Source organism: Ptiloglossa arizonensis, chromosome 1, assembly GCF_051014685.1.
Source record: "Ptiloglossa arizonensis isolate GNS036 chromosome 1, iyPtiAriz1_principal, whole genome shotgun sequence".
Lineage (NCBI taxonomy): Eukaryota > Metazoa > Arthropoda > Insecta > Hymenoptera > Colletidae > Ptiloglossa > Ptiloglossa arizonensis.
Genome location: NC_135048.1, coordinates 35681913 through 35702877, shown reverse-complemented (window position 1 = coordinate 35702877; position 20965 = coordinate 35681913). Strand labels below are relative to the sequence as shown.

Genomic DNA, 20965 nt, shown 5'->3' with positions numbered 1-20965 from the left:
GCGGCGAGTCACGATCCACTCGAGGGTTAAAAAGCGCGAGCGGGTAACGCGTCCCGGGGATATCGGTGCGCGCGCGACTCGAATCGCGAAGCTCGTCGGTCGTAGCGGTTGCAGCGGCTCGTCGAACCTTGCGACCGACCCGAACGAAGGGCGTTTCGCGCGCGGTTGTCGTCGTTCGCGTCTTTCGAGTCGCGGTTCGGTGCTAAAACGAGCGAGAACGGCGAACCTATTTCGTCCCCGTGGCCGAGAACGCGATGGGATCGATCCAAGAGATCGAGCGAGATTTCAACGAATCCGGAATATCCACGTCGATGCCGAAAAACGGTGCCGCGACGCAAACTATGCGACGAACCGAGAAACGCAATTTGCCGACTGTCACCGTCGCGTTCGTCGCGTTCGTCGCGTTCGTCGCGTTCGTCGCCCGTCGAAACTAATTCCCACGGGGTAAAACGATCTCGAACCGTATCGATCGATCGAAAAATTCCAACGAACGAACTTCTCCTCGGAAATCGTTATCGTCCTCGTTCCTTCCCGGTTCGATTCGCGCAAGATCGATCCGCTCCGCTCTCGTCACCGTAGAGAAGTTCGTCGCTGATGCATTACGCTCGCTTAATCCGACGAAAGTGGAAAGCGGTACGAACCAGCGGTAAATCCACGTCGAGGTTGAAACCGCGCGGCACGAGAAGGGGATCCGGAGCGGCGGCACCCATGGACGTTCTCGCGACGCCGATCGAAGGGTGTCGGCCGCGTAACGCGAAACGGGGAACCGGACCGGACCGGATCGAACCGAACCGTTCCTCGTCCCGGAGCCGAACTTTTCTCCGCGACTCCGAACGGCTTCCAGGATCCCCTACAACGGCGTTCCTTTTTCGCGTGCCGGATTTGGATCGCGTTGCACCCTCGCGCGTTACGAGAAACGCCGACACCGAGGAACCTTTGTTCCCGCGCACTTTTACCCGACGGTGAACGAACCACTCCGACTATTTTTTAACGTTTTTACCGCTCGAGCGCTATCGCGGAACCTTTTTTGTTTTTTTTCCGTCTCGCGTCGCGTAGCGTCGCGTAGCGTTTACGAGCCTTGGCATCTATCGCGGGTAATGGTAGCGGTAAAGTACGTTTTAGCAAAGTCCGGTCAGGTATACCGCTGCACAGTGCGCGTTAATTATGGTTGTAAGCTGAAATTGCGATCGTATCGACGCCCCGGCAACGCTGTTAACTCGCCTCGGTTCCGTGTGCTCGTACGTCGTACGTGTTAATTCAGTGTTAACATCTGTCGCGCTGGAAACTCGCGCGAATTAGCACCGGTAACGAGCTGTGTACTTGCCGCAACAGGCGCGTCGCGGAGCCGCTTCTTTGAACCTAGTCGCGTCTTTTACGGTCGCGTTAACGCGCCGTTTCTCCTTCGAACGCCGACGTCGAGTCCGTCGAGTCCGTCGAGGCGCACGATTATCGACTTTCGAGGGACCTTACGGGGGAAATATTTTATTTTCGCTCGGAAGGAACGCGATTGGACGCGTCGGTGAGATATTTCGATCGGTTCGGTCGAAAGTTTCCGCGACGCGGTCGAGGACGCGGTTCCTTCGGACCTCGCGAAATTCGCGTAAACAGCGAAACGATATTTACGGAAACGAGAGGACGTATAATTGAAGGTAGTCGCGGTTTCCCGTCGGCGCTCGCGCGCAATCGAGCGATCAACGTTGCACCGGGTAGAGGGCGCGCGAGGGTAGTCGGCGGTACGCCGAACACTCGACTCAACGACGACGTCGACGACGTCTTTGAAACGCTTACGCGCGAGTCGCGGGCGTAACCGGCTATGAAAACCGTAATCGCGAATAGCACTCGTGGAAAAAGCTGTCGAGGAGCGTTCAAGGGCGGCGGTGTCTCGGCTCGCCTAGGCTCGGCGGCCCTCGAACAACGGATACGGACCGACCGCGTTTACCGGATATTTCCTCGACCGAACCAACCGACCGAATTACCGATCGGACTTGTTTCGTCCCGGCCGCTCGTTCTCCGTCATTCTAACGCGGCTACGCGATCTCGATTCTCGTCGAGAAGAACCGAGGACTCGCCTCCGTCCTTATTTTCCTCTATTTTTCGTTGCTCGAGAACCGTGGAAAAACTATTTTCGCGACTGGCTTATTTACAATTCCTCCTCGATGTCTGTTCCCGTTTCTCTCTCGAGCGCGTCCCACGGAACGGTTATCGCGAATGGATTTTCATATTATTACTTTCCGGGTCTGGCAGCCACTCGAAATGCGAGTTTATTTGCACGAGCTTCTGCAAAGATTTCGCTCACCTCCTTCCCTTGGTGCTAGTATTTTTCGTCATTCTCCTCGTTCTCGGTCTCGCGCGAGAGCCAATCGAAAGCCAAGGTGCAGCCCGGCGGGTCGCGTTGGGTCGCGGCGATTCGTTCTTCCGACGACGTAATTTTTCCCTCGGAAAGAACGCCGGCCCGGCCCGGCTCGGCGCACTCGGTCGTTTTATGCGCGCGCGAGGTTGCCGCTCGATTACCCCGGGTTCGAGAACACGACGATGTTTCGAATCTTCTCGAGAATATTTTGCGAAGCGATCTCGTTGTCGCGGGTCGCGCAACAACGAAGGAACGAACGCGTTCGACGGTGGACGTGTACTCGTTCGTTCGCGTTGCACGGGGAGAACGCGACGGTGAGATTACCTCGGATAATTACGGACATTACGAAATTCCGTATTACCGGAGAATCGTGGCTCGGGTCAATAATCCGGAAATTCGAATTCGGTCGAAGCGTCTCTCGGAGGTTTGTCACGGAAATGGTATTCTCCGCGCGATAGAGACTCGATTGCGGTTCGTCGAAACGGTGGACCAAAATACGACTAGGAAATCGTGAAAGCGGTACGCTTCGCGAGGCTTGAAAATCCCCTAGGATCGGATTTTGCTTCGGGTCGGCCGGTGTCCAAGTATCCGTTTAAAAGAAGCCGTAGACGCGTCGCGCGAATTGATACGAGGTAACGATGTTCTCAGCGTTCTAGAATTACGTTGTTAGGCGACAACGTCTCGAACCGGCGTTCGTGGGCAGCTGTAACCCACATTTGTCCAGACGAGACCGAGACCTTTGATCCGTCGCTGGCTGCGACCCGAGTCTCGAAAAGTCGCGGCTAATTTCGTAAATGGTGCGAATCGTATCGGCCGGGACCGATCGAGTCGGGCCGCGAGGCTCGGGACCGATCGCTCCGGTTCCCACGAGTACCGTGGAAAGACGAGACGTTGCCGCGCTAGCCACGAGCCGAAACGGAGTCGGACGAAATAGATCGCGAAATAGAGCAGAGCGAGTGCATCGCCGAAATCGTGTTCCTCGAACCCCCCGTATTCCCATTTAACGCGAGGAATCCGTATCCGTGTCTCGGCATCGCTTCGACTCTGTGTACACCTTTGAAGCGATACGCGCCGCGGTGACTCGTATCGATCCGTACCGAGTTACGATATCGTACGACGACGTTTGCCTCGCGAGGAACCTTTGAGACGTTCGTCGCGATCGTTCCTCTTAACGAGGGGGATACGATTTCGCCGAACGATTGGACGACACTCGAGGTATTTAAAAATACTTTGAACTTTGTCGAACACGCGCGGAGAACGTTACGGTTTGCCAACGCGGTAAAATCCCGTATCTGGTATTTACCGTGGGAGATTCCAGTGCCGCGCATTGCGACCGTTAAGAACGCAAAAGTAGGATTTCTCGAAGGGAATTGTGCGGAGCGAGCGGACTGTTCCTCGTTCGTGGATGGTGCGACAACGTGGGCGAGCGGTACCACGCGAAACGCGTTAACGTTTCGTCCGACTCGTGGAAATATCCCGAAGAAGAAAATCGGGAAAGTTCGACGAGCGAAACCGAGCGAAAACGAGTCGACGAGTTTCGAGAACGAGGGCGCTGGTAAAGTTTTCCGAACGAAATTCCAATTCCGCGCGACACGACGCGACACGACGCGACACAACGCGACACGACGCGACACGCGACGCCCGTTAAGAGGCGTCGCTCGCTGCGCAACCGATAAAACGCCGCTGCGTCGTCTATCTGTCTCGGCGCGTCCATCTGGTCGTCTATCGGCGCGCAACGGTGTCGAAATGACAGCGACCGGTGACAGATCGGGTCCAGTTGCGGCGGACAAAAATATGACGGTGAAATTCCGGTCCGCCGCAAACGCGCCAACCCTGCCGAAATTGCGATGTAAACCGATCCGGGCCGGGCCGGGCCGGGCCGCGTTTCGCCAGCGCGACGCGATAAACGAGGATAATGAAAGTGTTGCGCGAGTTCCGCGTGCCGCGGCAGCGAGTTTATTTAAAAATAAAAAAGAACAAAAAAATAGAAAAAAAGGTTCACCGTCGCTTTGCCGGCTCGTTTGACGCGCGACTGTCGTCGAGCGAGTTAACGCGCGAGGCATTTTTTAATAACACCCACGCGCAAAGGATTTTTGCCCGGTCGGGACCGGTAATGGAGAGCTTTCACGGCGACGAATACCGGATAAACGTACAGGCTCGTCGGGAAAAAAAGCTTCCCGGGTAGGATCGAACACCGTTCGTTCGAGGCGAGGGCAACGGTCGCGGACTCGTTTCCTTCGCTCCTCGAGTCGCGGCCTCGTCGTTCGAAGCTTCGAAAAAAGTAATCGGGTACACGGTAGGTTTTCTTTTCGTCCGTTTCGCAAGATACAATGGGTTTAATTTCCTTTTGAACCCGGGTCGCTGGAAATTCGTTCCCTTCAACGGCGCGTGGATATTATGTTTTTCGAGTCGGTTTCGCGATGAACGGAGCCGATATTGCCTCGCAAGGTCGGACGAAAAATTGCAAATCCAACCGTAGCTTCAAAGTCCAGGATTTCGTCTCGCGATTAAATCTCGTTCGAGGCTGGATTGCTTCTCCGACGCACGAACGATACCGATAGCGATTTTTCTCGGAAACGTTTCATCGACTCGACGGAAAAGAAAACGCGACGCGTCCGTTTGTAAACACGAACGGGATAAATCTCGAGATACGGAATTCCCGGTTTCGCTTTGCCCGTACAGTTTCGTTCGCGAGGCAACGAACGGTCGTTAACAAAGAGTTTTTAATTCGAAAGCGGAAAAGAGTTGCGTACGGATACGTCGGAGTTTTGGCCGAAACTAAACGGGAAAGGAGTAGGAAAAACCGATGCTCGGCTAAAAAGAGAACGGTCCGTTTCACCGTAGCGGACTCGTCGGCCGGTTAATTGCTTTTTAAGTTGCGGTAATACGCGGGGATCGCGGTTCACCCGTGGCTTTAAAACTGCGAGTAGCTCTCGACACCTCCGAGCCGTCGAAAGCTTTGCTCGCCCGGTTCGGTCTCGAGTCGCTTGCGCGTTCTGTCGAAAATTTCTTCGAGATCGAGTCGAAGTATCACCGTTCGAGTTTTTTCCGAAATTCCAGGAGCACGCTCGGTCGCGAGTCGGTAGCGTCGTCGAGCCAATTATCGGGGTGCCGTTGCGACGGGGTTTCGCGTTCGAGTTCGTACGGCTTCCGGGTCGTTCGAAATCTACTTTGCGGAGCGGAGCGGAGCGGAGCGGAGCGGAGCGGATGCGATCGTTCCATTTGTCCTTGAACGGTCGAAAACTCGATCGCGGGAGCCGCGACTCGTCGATACTCCGTTCCATAGGTACGTAACGTCGGTGTACGATGGATTTCGTTTCGGACAACGAACGAATCGTCGAGTTTCGGCACCGCGACCCTGTCGGCGAACGTTCTTTCGTCCGCTAACGCACTCGGGGAACTCTGGCTTCTTTCGAATCGTTCCTCGATTCTCGAATCCCGATCCGTCGTATCTCTTTACCGGACGTCCCAAATTTCGAACATCGTCCTCGATCGCGAGGAAGAGCCCGTTACTCGATCGAAGCCGAAACGAACTCACCGCGCCGCGGAGAGCGAGTTTAAGAATCGATTTTTTTTTGTTCGTCCTCCGAGATCCGTTTCCTTTATCTACGGGGAAAAGGAAGCCGGATTACGTTTGCTCCATTCGTTTCGGAGAGATGGAAGCGAGAGTCGGAGGCTGCGCGATACGACGTCGTTCCGCGTCGAGGAGTCGAGCTCGAGAGAGAAATTGGCGCGCAAGGAAAATGATATTTTTTCGGAGGAATTTTCGAATATTTTTCCACTTTCCTTCCGAGCTATCGACGAGGAAGCAACGATCTCGTAAACTATCGAGTTTCCGGCAAACGACCGAACGACCGAACGACCGAACGACCGAACGATCGAATATTATTCCACTGTTCGTCGAGCACCCTCGCGGAAAAGCGTCGAGAGTCTCGATCGAAAGGAAGTGGAAAAAAATGGTGGTTCTGTCCGGTCGCGGGATGGACGCGAGTTGGATGGAAAGAGTCGGTCGAGGCGAAACGAGGGAAAGCGATAGGCCTCGGGACGGCGGGGAACGATTCTTCGGATTAAAACGGCATCGAAGCGCGTCGAGATGGCCGTAAATACGGTCGCGGAAGGGCCGGTAACCCGAGGAGAGAAAGAACGAAATTGGATTCGCGATTCGGACAAACGTTTCGCCAAGATTCCACGGTGCGCGCGAGCATCGGAAGAAATATGGGTCCATTCGGAGGAATAATCAGGGAAGCTCGCGTAATCATTTCGCGGCGATCGAGTAGTCTCTCGGCGCAATCTAACCCGGGCTGCACCTACGTGGCTCCGCCCTTTAAATCCGCGCACGTGATGCATCCGACTAACGACCCACTCGGGGAGCCAAAACGTGTCTCTTGAATTAAGCACCGCTCGCCCGTACATTTCAAGAGGGATCCGGAATTACCTCCACGCGATGAATAATTCAGATAACGAAATATATTTGTCCGAGGAATTTTTGTCCCTGGATGGAGCGCGGTCGAACCGATTCCCCGTGTTCCCCGTGTTCCCCGTGTTCCCCGTGTTCCCCGTGTTCCCCGTGTTCCCCGTGTTTCACGTTGCGCGGCGGGATCTCGACTCGATTTTTCGGTCGCCGGCGGTCGTCTCCTCGCAGCTTCGCTGGATATTACGCGTGGTCGAAAGCGCGAGCGATCGCCTCGAGGGTGCTTATCAACGCTCGCTAAATACAATTATTCGGCGCGGTAGCAAGTTCGATAACCTTGAGCAAATACGAGCGCGGAATAAATTATACCGCATCGGCAGCCTCGAACCGAGGCGGCGGCGATCGTCGAAATTGCCACGGTTCGAGGCGAAAAAGGAAAAGCTCGGTACGCGGTTCGTCGGTGCGAGCCACCCTTCGTTTCTTTTTTCTTCCTCTCGAGTGGAAACGAATTCGTCGAAACGATCGCGAGCCGCGTAATTCCTATCGACAAAAGTTCATCGACGGGATCCGCGTCCGAAGCGTAATTAAATTTCCCGATTTCCCGATTTCCCGATTTCCCGATTTCCCGAAAGCGAACGACTCTCTTCGAGCGATCGTCGAAGCGTTCGGTCCGCTTCCCGTTCGCCGGAATCGACTCCGAGAACGCGAGAGGCGTCGGTATCTTCTCGCGTAAAAATGTTGGGTCAGCTCCCAAGAGGCGGGAAGAATCGAACGAAGGACGATATTCTTCTCGAGAACCATCTTGGCGTCGATTCTTCTCGTTCGATGCCCCTCCATCGTCCCGACGGATTATTTTCAATTTATTTCCGCGGCTTTTTGCCCTCGAAACTCGAAAGAGTCTCCTCGAAACGATACAGGGAGCGGGGAACACGGCCGCAGGGCGTTCGCGTCGTTCGCGTCGTTCGCGTCGTTCGCGTCGTTCGGAGGGCCACGGTGCTCGATCGATGGACTTCTTGCTCCGAGCGATCCGTACAACCGACGTGGAAAAATCGAACAGAGGGAACCCGCTGGAATCGCGACGCTTCCGCGAAAGCGCGATCGATCGATCGATCGGACTCCTCGAGCGTCCCGATCGACCCCCGCTTGATCGTTCCCGTGGTCGTTCGATCGTTTTTCGAAGCCGCTTCGCTACCGATCCGATGGTTCGGTTTATCGAGCTCCGCGAAGACAATTTGCCGGATGCGCGCTCTCCCTTGCACGATTACCGCTCGGATATATCGGTCAACGGAGAGAGCAACTTTAGCTTTGGAGTCTCGCGGTCGCAGCGATCGTAGCGATCGTTCGGTTGGCGATCTTCCGGTAATTCGGTTACGGAGGGTCGGAACGGCGCGCGATCGTTTCTTTCCCGAGGAGGTACGAGCGTCGCGTTTGCTCCGCGCACTATTCTCAATTCGCATTCCGTGTTCACTGTTGCAGACTCGTAAACCAAGGATCCACGTACGCTGCGCGGACAAGATCGATACGAGCGATAGGGATAACGTTCGAAAATCGTTCCGGCCAGGAAGCATCGTAACTTTGCATCGTCCTTAATTGACAGGCCGAAAGAGGGCCGTGGAACCGGAGGACCGGGAAGAAGGGACGCGAAACGCGCGCATCGAGGAGAAGGAAGCAGGATACGATACGATACGTCGCGGGGCGGCGCGGCGTAGCGCGGCGCGGCTCGTCGAGGCGAGGCGAGGCGAGGCGAGGCGAGGCGAGGCGAGGCGCGGGCCGAGAGGGAGGGGCGAAGGAGAAAGACCTTGGTTCGAAATTTACGAGCGAGCAGGTTTGCTCGCGCGTCTAGGAGCCAAGCTCCGGTATCTTGGGGCGGTCGTGTGTACCGTAACAAATGGTCCAGCCGTAAAACCAGCTTACCGTGGAACGACACCGGAAGTAGACGCCGGATTTCCGCGATGCGCCGAGGAAGATTCGCGAGCGTTCGAGCCGGACGAATATAAAATCGCGAGTCCGGCCGGTTCGTCGACGTTGCCCTCGAAAACTCCTCTCCTCCTCGCAGACCCGATTCGAAGAAATCGCGATATGGTCTGGAACGAGCAACGAGGAGAACGCGCAACGTCGATCGTCGCTTGAGCGAAAGAATGTCGTCCGATCGAGCGACGCGCCGTTGAGAGCTCGAGAGCCACGGATTCGATTAAAATTTGCCCAGATGGGTTAAAAACGATCGCGATGGACGGCGCGATTCCGTGCTGCTCGCGAAATGGCGATCGCGGTGCGAAACCCTTGGAAACGCAACAAGTGGCGATCGGCTCCTCGCTCGTGAACTCTCGTCGATGTCGTTGTCTCGCGGACGGGTCAGGGGTTTCGATCCAGGAGCATCCTTCGGCTTCGATCTGAGGGTCGAAGGGAGCGAAGAGATCGTTTCGCGGCGATCGTGGCCCTTCCGGGCCGATTCCTGGTCCCGAGGCGAAACCAACCGAGAGCGGGATTTCCCCGCTCGATCGGTCGCGAACGTTTATCGAGCGGTCCTCGTGCTCGACGACCGATCCTTCCTTCTTCGAAAGAGAGCCGCTCGGACCGATTCGAGTTCGAAGGAATCCTGGATTCGAAACGACTCCAGCCGAGTCGAGCCCGAATTTGCCTCGAGGAGTGTCCGCGACTATGAACGAAGCCGATGCCCGGCGAAAAAACCGGAAACTTTCCAGGAGCCACGGACGATCGGTGAATCCATCGTTCGCACGGTCCGTGCCGCGTTTCCACGGACCGAGGAGAAAGACTCGAGGGCTAATCTGAGAGGCAACGAACGCCGTCGGATGAGACGATGGTGATGAAGATTTCCGCGGTCGAGGCTGGCGTTCCTTTACTAAGCGCCGTCGGTCCGCGCTGCGTCGTTAAGCAGGCCACGGTCAAGCGATGCGTCGCGGCGCTGCTTCTCGTCTCCGTCGCCAGCATATTCTACTACACGCACTACATCATCAGCAGTCCATTGGCCAGGTGAGTTCACCGAATTCCGTTTACTCCGTTTACTCCGTTTACTCCGTTTACTCCGTTTACTCCGATATTCCGACAAGTCGAATATCGAGGCCTCGCGAGCTACGTCGAATCCGCGAACGCGTACCTGGACCTTGAACGAACGCCGAGTCCGATTACAATTTTTCTCCGCTCTTCGCCGCCGGGACCACGGTTAATCGGAGCCGAGGAATAAACCCGCGGGTCGAACCTACCCCGAACGCGACCCTCGAATACGTACCGCGCGATCCTTGGAAATACGACGTTGCTTCGCGTCGTTGTAATCGCGACGGGCGAAATAGTCGCTGCCGGTTGTCGGAGCGCGCGCGTTTTCCTCGGGGACACCTGTATCTCGATCGCGCGGTAATATCAGCGAGCGAAACGAGCGAGAGTCGCCGGTCGGGACGCCGCGTTCTCTCGACCCAGGTGAAACCGAGAGAGGACTCGAATCTTCGGCGAAGAAACCGCGAAACGTTGCGTCACCGTACCGCGATCGTCGTTCCGATCGACTCGGAGCTTTGCGAATCGTACTCGTCGAACCGACGACGACCCAGCGACGATCGATCGGGTTTGCCCTATCGGGTACGCGCGCCTTTCCGTTAATCGATACGGTGCCGTGGTTCGCCCGACACGGATCGATGTTAACGGGTAACCTATGACCGTTTCGCGACCAATCGTACCTTCGGAGTAAACCGTCGTCGATCACGAAACCTAATACACTCGCGCGGACATTGACGCGTAATTTCGCATCGACGATGCCGGGGCACGAGTTGGTCGCTCCTCGAGCATCTCGATGCACCGAACCTCTCGCGCGCGAGCCACCCGAGTTCCGAAATCGAATCGGCATCTCGGTCCCCGTGATATTTTCGAGCTCTCGAATCGAAAGAACGACGACACGGTGCGCGTCTGCGATCGGGGAGACCGTTGACTCGTTCGCGTCCCCTTTGATCGGCGAATGTTCAAAGGGCGGTTACCGATCGAGATCGAGAAAGCCGACGGTCGAGCGTGTTCGTTACGGGGTCTCGCACCGAGCCGAGAGAAGCGCGTTCTCGATCGTGGGACGCGAATTGCGGCCGGATGTTTGTCGTAATCCCAATCAGCGCCAATTCGAGCATCTCCTCTCGGCCGGCCGCCTTAGGACGGCGTTAAGAGCGGGAGCGGTAGACGCGACTCGCGTCCTCGCGTCCTCGCGTCCCTTCCTTTCCATCGGCCACGCGCCTTTCGCGCGACGCCTCCTTCGGAGGCCTCGTTCGTTCGGCAGGAACTGGAGAACCTCCGGTGTCCGAATTCTCCGCCACGAGGAAACGAACGAGAAAGAGGCTTCGTCCGATCCATGGCTCGAAAGTCGATAATTTTCGAGCCGTCGGGCGTATCGCGGCCGTATCGGAAACGGCGCGAACGCGCGCGGTCGCGCGATGCATTATTCATCGTGCTTGTTCAGCGGCAGAAGTTCGATTATTCCGAACATCCGTCTTGTCGAGGTAATATCGAGTTGCGTAAACTTGGAGCATAAACGTCCGCGGAAGACCGAGCTTCCCGAAATTTTCAACTTTTCCAAGTTTCGCGCGCCCGCGAAGCTCCGTACACGGTTGCTCCGCGAACAAACTTCGCTCCCGACGTTTCCGCGAGGAAACAAAGAATTCGCGATTCGCGATGTTTCCCCGTGTTCGGAAAAATCGCTGCCGCCTTCGTCGCGGTATCTTTCCTTCGAAGCGGAGGAAGAAGAATCGGTCTCGAAAGAAAAGGAAAAAGTTGGATCGCGGCGTATTTCGAAGCTCGCGAACAAAAGGAATCCCGATACTCGATTCTCGAGTATCCGTTCGGCCGGCCCTCGTTTCGTTCCCCGTATCGACACGTTACGGGCGAAGAATCCGCGCGGACGGATTCAACGGGTTTTTCGAGCGATTCCGAGCGAGTTCCGCGCGATCCTGGCGGTCTCGGTACGTTCCAGCGCGCGTTTCTCCAACGAAATCGGTTCGTAATTACGCCGTCTCGTGGGTAAAAACGTGTCTGCGTAGTTTGGCGCGCAATTTCTGGCTCTCGACCGAGGGGGCGGGGGGGGGGGGGTAAGGGGGGAGTCGGCGTCGCGCGTTTTCCCGAGTTTTTGTTTCCCGTTCGACGCGCAGCGCGCGATACTCGTGCGTGCACGCGCGTCGCTCGCGGGAGAAGGAAAACCGCGACCTCGTTGACGCGGCGCGCTCTCGGTCGACGATCGAAGACGGAATCGAGCCGAATCCCGCTATCGTTCGAAACCTCGGACAAAGTCGTTATCGAGAGAATCGCTCCGGACGGGAAAGCGGTTCCGTCGCGGCCGTTAACGGAGATATCCCGTTGCTTCGGTAGGGGCGAGAGCCCGATTCCGTCGATCCCGAGGGCGTCCTCGGACCGGCCGTACCAACGGCCACGTCGACTCGTAACTCTCATCGATTCCGGTGTAAATATACCCGGGGCGTGTATACGACCGTGCAGGATTTCCGTTACACTGGATACACCGCGCGTAACACGAATCGGCGAGAAACGGACGTACAAAGGGAGAGCGGCGCACGGACCCCTCGATACGCGAAATGCATTTTCACGGGAACCGGATAACCCTCTCGAAGAATTAATAGCCCCGTTGCGAGAGGAACGTTAACGCGCACCCGAGTCGCGCCCGAGTCGCGCTCGATCGAATAAAAATATTAGTCGCGCGATATCGAGTCCTCGGCGTGTGTTTTATCGCGCGGCCCGCCCCGGTAAATAAAATCGGAAAACGATCGCGCGTACGAGATCTTCGATCGAAAGGGATATTCCGGCGAGGTGTTGCCGCGTCGGTGGTCCTGTATCGAAAATCCAACGCGGAACGCGACAAATGCGGGGGACCGCCGAGCCGAAAACGAACCGAAAGGACAACGGGGGATGCGAACGCGGCGGGCGCGTGGGTGGAGTCGAGTCGAGCCGAGCCGAGCCGAGTCGAGTCGGGCAACGGACAGATGCTCGCCGCCGAGTAACTCGGAGAGCGAAATGGAACCCGATAATTCTTCGCGGCCAAGTGGACGGCACGCGTGTGGCGAGGAGCGCGCTCCTATATATAGTACGCGCGAACGAATCGCGCCGTTTTCGATGGACGGTCGCCGATCGCGTTCGATTCGATTATCGACCAGCACCGGCCGTTTTTATATCGCGCGAGTAGCCACGCGCAACGATTCGGGAAGTCGCGAGGAGGTTCGTCCCTCGACCGAATTTCGAGGGTCGGGCGATCCTCGTGGCGTCTAGGTAGTCCTCGATGTAAACGCGGTCGATACGCGGCTGCGTTTAGGGGGGCTTCCCACCGATCGGCCGTTCTCTTTCGCGTTTCGAGCGCGACTTTGCCGTACTTGTCATCGACGTACCGGTGATTTCGCGTTTCCTGAAATTCGATAGACTTTTCGCTCCGAGAATATTGCGTTTCCGCGTTGCTCGGGGTTCGGCGAGACGATCGCGGTCTCGATCGAGGCTCCCCCGATCCGAGGTTCGAAGCCCGGCGAGACGTTCCCCGTAAGCTTATTTTCCGCGGCGCTGCGAGCGCCGGATTACCCTCGAAAGGAATCACCGGACCGATCTCCGCGAAACCTCGCACCGGCGCGAGCATTTACTCGGATACGTAACGCTCGTTGGATTTTACGCCGTAACGCTAACGCGTAATCTTCGAGCGTCCCGCGGGATTACCGAGCGGAGAAACGAATTAACGAGATAAAGCGGGACGGTCGCGGTTCTTTCGTCGTTTAGCCCCCGTTCGTTCTCCAACGCTCGTTCGACCGAGGAACGCGGCGAAAGATCGAGAGAGAACGACCGACCCTTCCGAATTCGATCGGCGGGGACGACACCGTGCGGAGCGAGTTTGCGAATTATCTTTGCGAGTAACCGAGCAAAATGGTCCGCACGGTCGTTGCGCGACGCGCATTAGACCGAAGGAAGATCAAGGGTTAACGCGGCGAGGAATTTTCCTAGCCAAATTTGAGCAGCTGCTACGTCATTAGAGGCGTTTCTGCCTAATTGTTTCAACGTCGAGAATTTGGATCTCTCTCTCTCCCCGTGCGCGTCTCTCTCGTACGCGTAGGCGCGTACTCGCTCGAATCCGTAACAGCGGCTCGTAACGTCCCGCGTCTTCTCGGCCTTGGAAATTGCTCGCGTTCCAACGCGGCTGGCGCGCTCTTTGACGACGTATTAATTGCTTCGACTTTGATACATCTCGCTCGACCGCGGCGCAATAACGTTTCTCCGGTTGAATTTCGCTCGAGCGGGCCGAGGCGGACCGGTCTTCGAAGGGTGCCGGATCGAGCTCGAGGATAGTCCTCGTTCTCGTTCTCGTTCTCGTTCTCGTTCGCGACGCCGGGACGCCAGGAGGCCGCGATTCGAGTTTTTATCGCCGAGCCGGAAAAATCTCCGCGCGAAAAACAGCGCCTCCTCGAAGCGGATACAACCGGCGGCCGAGCGGCCGAGCGACCGAATCAGAGACGAAAGATCGCGGCCATTTCTTTCCGTTAAGTGCTCGTAAGGCTGATATATGAAAGTCCATAAACAAGCCCGTGGAATCCGGGCTGGTCGCCGGTGAGTTTCGGTACAGCTGCCAAATGTAATTGGACGAAATAAACGTTGCGGCAAAATGCTTTCGCTTCGTTACACCGCGTCCCGGCGTCGAGCTATTTTATACCGATTTTTCTACGCCCTCCCGGAACCATCGATCGTCCGGCCCCGTTCGAACGGGCTAATTGCGCGCGAGCGATCGCGAATAATCGTTTCCGCGACGCGACTGCGCGATTCGTTCGAGCGCGGCCTTCCTTCCGTTCCGATTTTTTTCCGTTGCCCGTTGGAAAACTCGAAAATTCGTTAATTTCTCGTCGAACGACGACGCGGCGCGGTCTCCCATCGATCATCGTTCGCGATGGATTCTCTCGCTCGGATTGGTCGGATCGCGGGGTGATCGATGGCGGTTTCGTTTTTCGCATCGGCGACCGCGGCCGTTTCGTCGCGTTCCTTTCGCAAACGAGACGCTAAACGCTTCGAGGGTTTTTCTTTCGCGAGAGAAGAGAAGAGAAGACGGAGCTCGATCGGCATCCGGCGAGAAAGTGATTCCGAGGCGACAAAAATTACTCGTTCGGAACGTGCGTTGGGACGGTCTTCGATCTCTCTCTCTCTCTCTCTCTCTCTCTCTCTCGTCTCGCTCTGTTTCTCCGGAGATCGAGTTCGAGACGAGCAGCCTCGGGGTTACCGTACGAGTCGCGAGCACCCGGTACGAATCGAGAATCGAAGTTTGCCGTTCCTCCGTGCTCGCGGTATCGAGTTCCGCGTTCGCGATGGAGTCGGAACCGTCGGAGCGCAAATACTCGCGATTTCGAGGGAATATTTCTCAATCCCGTGCAGCGCGTTCCGTTCCGGAGTATATTAAATTCGTCTTTCCCGAGGATCCGAGGGACTCGCTCGGCTTTGAATCGCGAGCTCGTCTGATCGAGGGTCGCGCGAAATCGTTCCGTTTCCGGCTCGGCGGTTCGATATCCCGGTACGGCGGCGAGTCGACTCTTTCTTCGGACGAACGTTTTCGAATTCGGAGGCTCGAGTGCGCGGCGATAAAGGGAACCGAGGAATCGGTCTCGATCGTTTCCCGAGGACGGTGCCTCGAGCCGGTCGATTCGATTCTTCGAACGCTCGGTAATTCGGTCGACGCGTTCTCGCGTACGGGCTCGAATCGATCGCGAGCCCGTGGGATTCGTCTCGACTTTCCGCGACTCCGTTCCTCTTCGACTGGCGACGATCCGAAGAGTAATTTTCGCGTCGTCTCGCGGTTACTCGACCGTGACGCAACGATAACGAGGACGGATACGCCGACGTTATTTTCGGCCCCGAAAATATCGGTCCGCGAGCGCGTACACTCCCGTAATAATATCTTTGAGCTATTCGCGATCGTCGGTCCGTCTCGACAACTTTCACAGCCGTTGACCGCGCGTATTAATATCGCGGTTGCGCGAACGAGTCGGCTCCGACTTCCGATGAACCGCAAAGTCCTCCGAAAATATTTCGTCGCCGAGGTTTTCGAAAGACGAGAGTCTTTCGCGGCGAGGCGAACCCTTGCGTCCTCCCGGTGTCGAACGGCCGAGATACCTACCTACCTTTTCCTCGAAAGGTTGCTTCGCTTATAAAAATTGTTCTCGTCCGTCGCCGTAAACTTCCCTCGTGGGTAGCTCGTAAACGCGGTACGAAGGAACGAGCGCGAATCTCGCGATTCCGTTTCGTCGATTCGTCGACGAGGACCAATTTCCTCCGTCGTTCGGTTTCGAGAAACGGGAAAGGACGAAACGACGCGACGCGACGCGAAAAGTTCCCGCGCACTTGGACTCCGAAACCGTGCGGGCGGAAAACGATCCGTTTTCCATTTCCAACCTCGACGATTTCTTCTCGTTCGCGATCGCTGCGTATCGCGGTTTCTCGATGATCCGCGGCAACGGGTACTCGGGAGCTCTTCTCCGAAAAGGAAAAGAAAACGCGAAATACCGGCGATAAAAGGAACTCGAGCGCGAAGCGTTGCAAACGGTCGGTAACGGAAGTTTTCGAGGCGCGAACTCGAAAGACACAACGGCGCGTAGCGTTCGCCGCGTCGTTTCCCTTTCAAATTCCATCGGAGACTCGGCCTCTTACCGCGAACGACTCGGCCCCTCCGTCGCCCGTTTCGCGATTCTCCTCCGGAAAGAGACCGAGCGTCGAATCGATCGCGACTCCCTCGATCGACGAGCGCCCCCGACGCGACCGACGGAAACGGTGTTTCGTCCGGAAGCCCGAGGATGCCTTCGAGGAAAAGAAGGGAAGAGAACGGGATCGCGAAAACGCCTCGGGTGTAATTCGATTATCCGCGCGAAAAGTACGATCCCTTTCCCTCTCTTTCTCGCCGCGTTGAAAGTCGAAAGCAATTCTCGGTGTAATTTAATCGGGCGTCGATAGGCGACAATGGCGGCCGTAATCTAAAATTGCTTTTCGAGGGTCTCGCGACGCCCTCGAGGGGCCCTTTATTAGCGTCGCGGCGGCCCTCCCCGATTTCACCGTGAAATTGGAATATTCGACGAGAGAAGAGAGAGCCGAAAATTCTACTTGGACGTAAGGAGAAATCGTTCGGGCGAATTTACGGCCGCGAGGAAATCGCCGCTCTCGGTCCTTCTCGACCAACGGAACCGAACGAACGAACTTTTCGCGGTTTCGATTCGGGACGACGGGATGCGTCGAGATCGGGACGCTTCCTCGGCCCGCGATCGAGGTCGCCGTTGCCGACGATCGTCCCTCGTCCCGACTCAGACTCGCCGCGCGGAGCTTTCTCGAAACGCTTCGACGAACGAAGCCGACGATGGATCCGCGCCGAGTTTGCGAACGGCTTACGATTTTCCTTTCGGCCGTCGAACCGTGCCGTTAAGCGCACCGCAAACACCGCGCGACGGAAGCGGGATCAACGCGGTCGGGCGAGACAACGCGCGGATTTCGCTAATCGCGACCGAACTCCGTGGAAACCGAACGCGGGGGAAATAACGGCTTTCGAAACGACCGAGTGTTTCGCGCGTTTACTCGATCGTCGAGTCCTCGCGTTCGAAATTCCTCGCCGGAGGGAAACCGTTTCTCGCGGAGAACCGCCAACGCGACACGGCATCGAAATCCCTCTTTCGGAGAAAAAAGGAACCCTCGATTTTCCCCGTTTTCGACCAAAGACCGAGGCGTTGCGCGGCTAGTCGTAAATTCCCGTTAAAAGCGTATCCGCGGATCGGTGCGCCTCCGGCCAATAGGAACGCGAAATTTGGGTCGGACGGCATCCTCCGATAAGCCCGCGCGCTAATAGGCTTACTTCGGGCATGCAGCCGCGCCGTGATGCACGATGGAACGACGTTCCGTATCTCTCGGCCCGGATTACCGGCGTGCTCGAAAGCTTTCCGGCGAGCTCGCGCACCGTGGATCTCTTACCGTCGCGAGGCTCCCCCTTGATCGAGTTCGAGGTACACCGTGTCCCTCCTCGCCACGGACCGTCACTTTTCCGCGACTCGTCCTCGCGATTCCGCGCGTCGAACACTTTACGCGGCGCGCGAAACCGATTCGATTCGATCACGAACGCATATTTCGCTCCCCGCGAGAGGGAACTCGATTCCGTTCGATTTCCGAGGGTAGCCGCGTTCGCGGTTAACGAGGCGGAAGAAGATGCTTCCCCGACGAGCGCGAATCGAGCGCGCGCGATAGTTCGGAGTTACTTCGTCGAGCGAAAACATCGTAAACCGAGGTCCTTCGACGGCCGAGCGCCGCGACCCTCGAATCGTCGATCGTCGATCGTCGATAAGCGGTTCGGTGGCGAGCCCGGGTCTATCGATCGCGAATCGACTCCGACTTGCCGGCAAAGGGTCGACGGTCGACGGTCGACCGTTTATCGGACAAAGTCACGCGGCCGACGACGCGTTAATTCCGACCGTATAACGCATCGCGGTTCCTCGACTCCGAGAGCGCGCGATCTCGATTCAGGAATTCGGGCCGAAGGAGGACCACGGTGTGGACCTCGTCCCTCGTTGCGCGTCAAAGTTTTCTCGAAATCTACGGCTCGTTTCGGGGACTCTTTTCGACGAAACGGAACTCGAATCGGGAAAATCGTTCGATTCCCCTCTCGGTGAAAATCCTCCGGTCGACGATCCATCCTCTGTTCCGTTGCAGCCTGATCCATCGAGACACTAGGCCGGAACCGGCGATAAGGTGTTCGACGCTGAGAGGAGCGACGAGACTGCCGTCGGCGCCGGATCATCGCAGCGAGGCTCGGCTCAGGACGGACCCGAAGGTGTTGGTCTTCGTGGAAACCCTGTACTCGATGCTGGGCAAGAACATAGCCGAGCTGCTCGTCTCTAATCGAATCAAGTGAGTGCAGACCCGAACGCGATAGCTCCCGCGCGTGCTTCCGCGTTTCCGTGGACGCGATAAGAGATAGAACGCGCCGCGGACGGAACGCGATTCGTTTCTACGCCTCGCGGTAGGTTTCCTCTCCGTTCGGAAGAAGCGTTCCATCGCGCCGGAACGAAACACGACCTCGTTCCGATCTATTCTACGCTCCGGGCTTACCACCGAAGACTTCGTTTTCGGCTCTTCGGCTCGCTCTCGAACCAACGCTCGCGGAACGAAGAGAAATTTTCAAAGTTTCGGCCAGTCGCGGATCGAGCGGGTGTTTCGTCTCGGCGTCGACGAAAACTGGGTCGACGACGAACCGGCCCGCGGCGATCGACGATGAAGGGGACGCCCGATGAATCGTAATCGTCGTAGACCGTCGTCGTCGCGACTGCGTTCTCGAGAGCGAGGATCGATCGGGCGTTTCGGGACGCGGACGTTTTACGCTCGAATACGCGAGAAACCGCGCGTCGAGATCCCGTGTTCGGTTTCGGGGTAATTCGATCCTCGCGAAAGAACGGTCGCGCGGACGGCCACCGGGGCCGCGTGTTCGACGAAGAAGAAAACGACGGGAGAAAGAACGCTCGACGGGACGCGAGGCGATCCCCGGCCACGGAACTAGCGCGCGCTAAACACCGGGCCAAAGTTCCGCTCGGATAACGGATAGAGACGGATGGCCGGGATAGGGGTAACGATAACCCCGCGCGCGACGGATAACCACAGGTGAACGAAGCGAACGTCCCTGCTAAAACGAAGAGGGAGCGCGCGCGCGAGTTCCGTGGTCGCGTGTAACGCGAGCGCGTAGAGTAACAAAGGGACGCGTCGCCTCGCATCGATCGATCGTCGAGAGCAAGAGAGAGAGAGAGAGAGAGAGAGAGAAAGAGGTAGATCGCGTTCGCGCGCGCGCATCTCTGTGCCTGTCATCCGATAATCGGAAAGCTAACCGGCGCACCTGTACGCGTCCACCGACACGCGCGCGGCCTCTCGTTTGCTTTATCCGGTGCAATTTCATAATCGATAAGCGAGGCCGAACGGGACCGGGGGTGGGAGCTCTGGCTACTCGCCGATCGACGTCCATCCGTGTTGCGGCCGAGCTGGGAAATTTTGTTTTCGGAGATCGCCGGCTACCGCGTCGGTGGAACGGGCGTGTTTGATCGAGCGACACGGATTTCGAAGATCGCCGGGCCGGGGAAGTGTTCGATAACGTTGTCGCCCGGGAAACTTTAGCTCGCGTGTCCGAATTCGTATCGTGCGTGCACAACCGCTCGACGGGAGAAGCGAACATCGAAGGGGGAGACGAAACGCGCGAGTGGAACGATTCCGTTCGCGTTCGGACCGTTCGACTTTGAAAGGTTCGCGCGAGCCGTGGAAGGTCGTCTCGGAAAGGTCCGCGCGATACGAAGCTGCCGGTTTCTTATCCGAGAGGAACGTATCCGGCGATATCGATCGAGGGTCGAGCTCTCTCTCCGTCTGTTTCCGTTCCCTCGTTATTTTTCAGCGTCCTCCTATCTCCCTCCGGTAGTAACGCATTCTGCGCCACGACAGCACCGGTTACTCGTGACATCGAGTCGGTCGAGGGCGACGGATCGGGCAGAGGGTGACAAAGGTTCGACGCCGCGTCGCCCGGGGTGGAAGCACCGATCGAGCCTCTCCTCGGCGTATTCGCTCGACGATAGACACGAGTCCGCATCGGCCGGGCGAGGCTTTCTCCCGGTCCGCTGGTCGCGTGTCCGTTTCTCGGTTATTTCCGTTTCGAATCCGGTCGAGGAGAAGTCGGCAAATCGTTCCGCGAGGCGAAACGTCCGCTCGGCGATTTCGGTAAGAACGGGCATCCCTCTCGGGGCACCGGTAGAGTCGTTAAGGGTATCGCGGGGGTCGGGGTTGGCGTCGACCCCTTTCGGTTGGCGTCCCACGGCGACGTTGACCGTGGCTTGGTAAATACGCGACATTTCGTAGCTACCGACGTCCCTCCGTGACGCTTGTTCGTGTCCGACGCGACATGACGTACGAGCGACAGTGGTCGGACTTGGCGGATTTCCGTTCGAAATAAATATGTATCTGCCGGCGCAGTTTCCGACGCTACGCGACGGAACGCGACGGGACGCGACTGGACGCGTGCATACGCTCGGAAATATGTTTCGTTTTTTACGAATTTTTTCCTTTTTCCCTCCCTAGTTTTCCGAGCACGGGGAATTTACGAACCGGTGAAAAAAATATCGCTCCGTTTTTCCAGTTGGACCCTCGCCAGGGAATCGAGGAATAACGCTAGGCCGTGTTTTCTCGGATAATATTTA

The 20965-nt window shown here is 57.1% G+C and overlaps 1 protein-coding gene across 4 annotated transcripts in view; it reads left to right on the top strand.

Moving 5' to 3' along the window:
* The window catches only part of Sfl (N-deacetylase and N-sulfotransferase sfl), a 59087-nt gene that overhangs the window by 15285 nt on the left and 22837 nt on the right, over positions 1-20965 (top strand). For 2 of the 4 annotated variants that reach the window (XM_076313650.1, XM_076313635.1), the window contains exons 2-3: positions 8238-9752; positions 18450-18647. In XM_076313650.1, the coding sequence (XP_076169765.1) occupies positions 9580-9752; positions 18450-18647 (371 nt within the window). In that variant the 5' untranslated portion in view covers positions 8238-9579. The remainder of the gene's footprint in view (positions 1-8237; positions 9753-18449; positions 18648-20965) is intronic. The other 2 variants (XM_076313641.1, XM_076313660.1) reach the window with 2 other exon arrangements.